The 7,425-nt window shown below is 42.3% G+C and overlaps 1 protein-coding gene across 1 annotated transcript in view; it reads right to left on the minus strand.

Annotated features, from left to right (window-relative positions):
* Positions 1-4,427, minus strand: part of LOC124857459 (A disintegrin and metalloproteinase with thrombospondin motifs 9-like) — a 70,054-nt gene extending 65,627 nt beyond the window's left edge. The window contains exons 1-2 of the mRNA XM_047348723.1: positions 4,121-4,427; positions 3,475-3,881 (exon numbers count right to left, since the gene is read on the minus strand). Of these exons, the coding sequence (XP_047204679.1) occupies positions 3,475-3,881; positions 4,121-4,217 (504 nt within the window). The 5' untranslated portion in view covers positions 4,218-4,427. The remainder of the gene's footprint in view (positions 1-3,474; positions 3,882-4,120) is intronic.
* Between the last annotated feature and the right edge of the window lie 2,998 nt (positions 4,428-7,425).

The following is a 7,425-nucleotide window of genomic DNA, read 5'->3' on the forward strand; positions in this document are numbered from 1 at the left end:
TACATCAAGGTGTGGATAGAGTTAGTCACAAAGAACACACTGAAAAAGACCTAACCTTAGATGGCTGGTCCTACTACTAACCTATGTACTTTTCATGTTTTCTAAAGCTGCAAAAAATGTGTATGATTTCTCCCAAGTCTTCCTAACTGTACTGGTGTCATTAAATTCCAATCAAAATCTTCTACATAAAACAAAGTCAACCAGCAGTGTCAAACTGCAGTGTCATACATTTGTCTTTTAAATGAAGATTCAAACCATTGAGCAGACATTAGGGTTTCTCGCATTTAAGAAAACATACCTATTTTTTCCAAATGTTGAATACGTTTAGCTTATTTACAAATTGTTTGGATCAAATATGGAATTGCCTTTTCATAATTAAATGAAAGGAGAGTATTTGCGAGCATGTTCGAATAATCATCAAACTAGCCAAAAGGAATCAAAGCACATCTGTGATCAGGAAAGCACGCTGGCTGTTGGCAGATGCCCTGAAAGCCCTGATACTGTTGCATGTAGATCACAGGATACCTTTAGCGTGACTGTGCAACTTGGAACTCTGCAATGCTCCAGATAAGCTGCCGTCTAAGCCACTGGTACATTTGACTTGTTGCTCATTTGTTACGGACAGCCTTCATAGCAAGTCATGGGGAAAAAGACTGATTTAACACTGATATAGTGTAATTATGTTTGGAGCAAGTCATAGAAATTACTCACCAGGAAACATGGCACTTTCCTACATGTGCACTATTGAAAAATTTCATAATATATACAAAGTAGATACAAATAGATTTATTGTTTGTTACGCTGTGTAATAAAACAATATCCCACACTTTGGACATTACAGAGAGCTGTTCCACCCTTAATCCACAAACGGAAAGAGTTTGCCGCAACTGAAAGCCTATGAAATAGTCTGGCTAATCTGACAGACTGGGCAAGGGGAACTTTATTAAAGAAAAGCAGCCAAGATGCCCAGGGTAACTCTGGAGGAGCTACAGAGAGCCACAGCTCAGATAGGAAAATCTCGACAGGGCAACCTTAAGTTATGTGATCCACAATTCTGGCCTTTAAGAGTGGTAAGAAGAAAGTCGTTGCTGAGGGGGAGGAAGCCGTATAAAGTCCAGTTTAAAGTATATTTTTTCCATGTAGGAGACACATCAAACATGTGAAACAAGGTGCTCTGGTCAGATGAGACCAAAATTTAACTTTTTGTTCTATACATGCACAACACTGAGTGTGAAGCTAAAACTAGCATTGCACATTACCCTGAACATAGCATGCCCATTGTGAAACATGGTGGTAGCAGCATCATGCGGTGTGCAGAACAATCCTGACAAAACATCTGCTAGAATCAAGAGACCTGAGACTGGGGTGGAGGTTCAGGTTCCAGCAGGAGAACAACAGTGACCATACACCCAGAGCTACAACAAAATAATTTAGACCAAAGCATATGTACAGGGGTTGGACAATGAAACTGAAACACCTGTCATTTTAGTGTGGGAGGTTTCATGGCTAAATTGGACCAGCCTGGTAGCCAGTCTACATTGATTGCACATTGCACCAGTAAGAGCAGAGTGTGAAGGTTCAATTAGCAGGGTAAGAGCACAGTTTTGCTCAAAATATTGAAATGCACACAACATTATGGGTGACATACCAGAGTTCAAAAGAGGACAAATTGTTGGTGCACGTCTTGCTGGCGCATCTGTGACCAAGACAGCAAGTCTTTGTGATGTATCAAAAGCCACGGTATCCAGGGTAATGTCAGCATACCACCAAGAAAGACGAACCACATCCAAAAGGATTAACTGTGGACGCAAGAGGAAGCTGTCTGAAAGGGATGTTCAGGTGCTAACCCGGATTGTATCCAAAAAACATAAAACCACGGCTGCCCAAATCACAGCAGAATTAAATGTGCACCTCAACTCTCCTGTTTCCACCAGAACTGTCCGTCGGGAGCTCCACAGGGTCACTAAACACGGCCGGGCTGCTATAGCCAAACCTTTGGTCACTCATGCCAATGCCAAACGTTGGTTTCAATGGTGCAAGGAGCGCACATCTTGGGCTGTGGACAATGTGAAACATGTATTATTCTCTGATGAGTCCACCTTTACTGTTTTCCCCACATCTGGGAGAGTTACGGTGTGGAGAAGCCCCAAAGAAGCGTACCATCCAGACTGTTGCATGCCCAGAGTGAAGCATGGGGGTGGATCAGTGATGGTTTGGGCTGCCATATCATGGCATTCCCTCGGCCCAATACTTACGCTAGATGGGCATGTCACTGCCAAGGACTACCGAACCATTCTTGAGGACCATGTGCATCCAATAGTTCAAACATTGTATCCTGAAGGTGGTGCCGTGTATCAGGATGACAATGCACCAATACACACAGCAAGACTGGTGAAAGATTGGTTTGATGAACATGAAAGTGAAGTTGAACATCTCCCATGGCCTGCACAGTCACCAGATCTAAATATTGAGCCACTTTGGGGTGTTTTGGAGGAGCAAGTCAGGAAACGTTTTCCTCCACCAGTATCACGTAGTGACCTGGCCACTATCCTGCAAGAAGAATGGCTTAAAATCCCTCTGACCACTGTGCAGGACTTGTATATGTCATTCCAAAGACGAATTGACGCTGTATTAGCCGCAAAAGGAGGCCCTACACCGTACTAATAAATTATTGTGGTCTAAAACCAGGTGTTTCAGTTTCATTGTCCAACCCCTGTATGTGTTAGAGTCAAAGTCCTTATCTACATTCAATTGAGAATCTGTGACAAGACTTGAAAATTGATGTTTAAAAAAGCCATCTGTCCAGTCTGGCTGAGCTTCAGCTTTTTTGCAGAGAAGAACACACAAAAAGTTAGTCTCTAGATGTACAAGGCTGGTAGAACATTCCTCAAAAGACTTGTGTAATTGCAGCGAAAGGTGGTTTTACAAAAATCTGACACGCCACACTTTTCAGATTTCCATTTATAAAAACTGAACTTTGTCTTTGTAACCTGACAAAACGCGATCAATGGGTGTGAATATTTTTGGTAAAGCAGTCTCTTTTTGTTCATACTCCTTCTCACGAAGAATTTGAGGCAACATTCATATTTTGTCACCTCAGGCGCAGTTTCTACGAATGCACTTTTGATCTCTAACAAAACTCATGCTTCAGCAGCCCTGGGATTTTTTTTGTTTTGTTTTTTGGACCAGTTCGTGATGACGTAAGCGCCAATCGTGCTCTGACTTATCAAACGTGCGTGAAGACGTCATCCACTGCCGGGAGAAAAAGCGTGGAAGTGGGACTGTACAGTCTTGGAAAGCTGAAAGCGCTTTGAAACAGAGGTCCAAAACGTATCGTAGTGATGGGAATTCTGTTGCACTGCTACTTGGATTTATTTTTCAAAGAATACTTAAAGAATCTATTTATTATGTAAATAAAAAGAGCCAGCTCTAAGTACTGCGCACAGTGACTTGTGGTCGTGCGTAAAAACTCACCAGTCCGGAGCACAGACTGATGACTGCGGCGTGTTGTGCATGGGCATTCACATGTCCACTATAGAAGCAGTGTCTTAACTCCGTGTCCTCCTCCTCCTCTTCCTCCTCCCTTTCCGCATCTGTTGCAAAAGCGGTCCCGTTATCTCCTCGGGGCGCTCCAAGTATTGTCAAAGTGTAAACGGGTGCAATAAATCCCGAATCCAGCGTGAGGTTGAGGTGATAGTTCTTGCCGAAAGCAGATATCCTGTAGTGGATGTTTGCCGCGGCCCAGTGATCCGCAGTGTTGCCGGTGCCCTCGTCCAAACTCCGTCTCTTCCTTTTGAAGTGCACACCGGCTGGGAGCTTGTCACCGGCTTCATTCACTCGCACCGGTGTTACAATCTCATAAACGGCCAACTCCTCTGGTGCTGCGGGGTGGAAACAAGACAGGGGGAATCATTTCAAGTCAAATAGTCCACATGTGTGAGACAATGATTCAAACATTAACGTGTTCTTCATTATTGTGTTGTTTTAGCACTCCAGAGGAAAACAAAACGACGAATCTGCCAGACTTCAACTTCTGTGGTACAGGCGGGATTGAAAACTCATTCATTCTCTCCCTTCAGAGGGACAAAACGATCCCACGCGTGGGGGGAAAAATACCTACCTGTGCTTGAACTCCGGAGTAATCTCCCTGTGGATGCGACTACATTCAAGAGATCAGGGAATAGTAGGAACCCCAAGCCCCAGAGGAGCACATGCATGTTGTCCACGTTCAGAGGAGAGAGACGTACGGGCAGCCTGTAGTCTTGTTGGGGACTCCGTGTATTCCTGCGCTAACTCCGGGCTCTCCGCCTTTCTGCCGCCGCATCCACTTCTATTACCGTCCACTCTGGCTGAGCTGGTGGTGTCCGGCCGGTGAAGGAGTGCAGAGCTGGGACGTGAACGCTTCGCGGACTCCCTGGCGAACATGCATACTGCAGAGAGAGAGGGGTGGGCTGCAGTTCGAACAGTCCACTGGCGATGGGCTCTGTTGAGCCCGTAAATTCTCTCCCCAGTATAGGGGAGGGATCAGATCAGGCAAGGTACTCTGGTGCTAGAGGGGAGCCGCTTATATACTACCGCCCCTGATAAGGGTGGTCGCATACGTACACTTTGCAATATGACAGTTTTTTGTTGCTGCTGAGTATGCACAGCATGTACTGAACAACCAACCCTTTAATACGCATGTGGGTTTTTTAATAAGTTTGGATATTCACAGCTTTACAGACTGACAGGGCCGGCCCAGAATTAAACGGGGCTCTAAGCCTACCAGGCACCACCATGCTTAATTGGTTCCACATTTATTATTTAAAAGATTAGGTTGTCATTAAGCACTATTTAGTTGTAAATATGTCTGAACAATGTCTAAATGGTCCTTAGACCCCTCTGCTAAAATTGGTATATACTTAGCCTAAAAGTGCAACTTTCAAACCTAAATCATTAAATCTAGACTAGGTTTAGGTGACAGATTTAGACAAATGCCACCAGAGAGGGCACTGGCAAGAAACACTGAGGGGCAGGGCCATGTGTGAGGATGAGTGGAGGGGGTTAAGTGGGGTTGTGGTCAGGAAGATGAGCAAAAGTGGCACCAAGCTTAAGTTGACATATTGAAACATGGAGAGTGAGCCGAGCAACGCTGGTAGTTTTGCCACAGACAGATCTTTTGAGGTGGATGATTTTTCACCCCCCTCGTCACCAGAGGTTGAGGGAGGCTTTATGAAGCCCAGTGGGCCTAAGTCTTGTCAGTTCCAGCTGCTGGCTAAAGACGCTGACTCAGTGATGACCGAGCTAGCGCCACTGAGCCATTGGACCACAGAATCGGGGCGCGTCTGATTGAGATTGTTAATATACCTGAAGGCGGAGCTGCGACATATACATGTACCAGCTGTCAAATGTCACAGCTGTGTATTTTGAGAAAAAACAACTGACTGAACTCACTCCATCAGGCTAAGTAATGAACCAACAATCATCTAATGCTGCTCTGTCTCATGTCGTCTGCAGGACCTTTGCAACTGTAATAGGGCAGGTACAAATAATAATTGTAACAATTCTCCAATTAAGTGTCTCAGTAAGTCAGGATTTAGTAATTGCACAGAACACTTTGAATCTAAATAAAATGCTGTCATTAATGATTTTGTCTTCAGGATAACATATGATGTTTGGGAAACCCTACTTACAGATCATATCTCTATGGAAAAATTAGTTGATCTCAGTCCAAAGATTTTTAATGTCAGACTGTACATGGCTAGCTTTCCTTTCCTTCTTCCAGACTTTAATCTGTTTCCTTTGCATTGACTGCCAACTGAAACTCAGACATGTCACTATTGATGTAACAAATATTTACATGTTCAGGCTACAAGAAAAACACAAAACATGCATTTCAAAGAATTTGTAGGGCAAATAGACTGGCAGGCAATGCAAGGGGTAATTGTTTTTATTATTTCATTAATTTGTTAATGTCCTGATAAATAGACAAATGTATAAAACACATAAAAGAATAAGATGATGTGATGAAGAACTGCATGAGATGGGCAACAATTCTTGGCACCATTAATAAAGCAATTTGCCTTTAAACTAATTCATCTTTAAATGGTAAATGAACTGAACTTATATAGCACCTTTCCAGTCATACAGACCACTCAAAGCACTTTACACTAGAGCCACATTCACCCAATCGCACTCTCTAACACTCACACATTCATACACCGATACGCAGATCAGTAGGCAACTTGAGGTTAAGTGCCTTGCACAGGGGCACATCGACATATGGCAGGAGGAAGCTGGAATTGAACCCACAACCTTCTGATTGCAAGACGACTAGTCTTCCTACTGAGTAGTCGTCTTACTGGGGTAAACATTCAAAATGACACAGAGGAACATTACTTGTAGCCACTAGATTGGATGAGGTACCCCAATAATGTTTGGGCTTGGTTGTTTTAGAGCAGTTTATGAAATAAAGAGTTTTTTGTCCTACACAAACATAAATAATGTATATGTCTAAATATATGGAGTTTGCTAAAGTCTGTTGGGACTTTAACCAGAACAATGTACTTTGGTTAGCTGGGATTAGATTGATTTTTGGTAAGAAAGAATGGTGGAGAACCTGTGATGCTGTAGGCCCGTGTCTCTTCCAAAGGTTCTGGAAGTGTACAGTATCATGAAATCTATAAAGTACCAGGGGTTTTGAATTAAAATCTTGTGATCCCTTCTAGAGAATTGAAAATGTGTTGTTATTAAGTCTTCAACAGAGAAATATTTCACAAGACACAAAGCCAACCTTCTTCCTTGGTCCCACTCCTAAATCCTGCAGCCATTGTGTAAACAGGCATGGTCAGAGATCCCTCTCTCTGTATGCTAAAATGTTATACAAGAGGACAATGTTCTGTCCTATTGGTAAAAGAAGATTTTACAAATTATTCATCCCCCACTGAATAAATGTACTTTAAGGGTTTTTACACATCTTTACCAGTAGCTCCAATAAATGTGATGAGTATTGCAGGCAATGTCCAGATTTTAAAATAATCAATCTAAGACAATTATGAAAATTCATTCAGGAAATTAATAAGTGAAAAAATCTTAGATAGCATACATGATGAAGATGGCCATATCTATTTTTACAGAGACAATATACAACATTTCATTGACCTTATCAAGGGAAAAATGCATAGTACTCGGTTATAGCAATGATTGGTAATTTCCATATTTAGTCCCTGGGCAGGTTGTTGTTAAGATTAAAAAATGTACAGAAATTTATGAAAGTAATGGTAGAACAATGTACAATGAATAATTACAATTCTTTATCTTGTATACATTTGCAATAAATTATAAATTACAATCTTCCTAAAACCAGTCAAATCATTCTAACTATAGCCCTACTGACACTTTGACATTGGGTCAATATTTAAACGAATACATTTTGCAAACCTTTAA

This window comes from Girardinichthys multiradiatus, chromosome 20 (genome assembly GCF_021462225.1).
Source record: "Girardinichthys multiradiatus isolate DD_20200921_A chromosome 20, DD_fGirMul_XY1, whole genome shotgun sequence".
NCBI classification, from domain to species: domain Eukaryota; kingdom Metazoa; phylum Chordata; class Actinopteri; order Cyprinodontiformes; family Goodeidae; genus Girardinichthys; species Girardinichthys multiradiatus.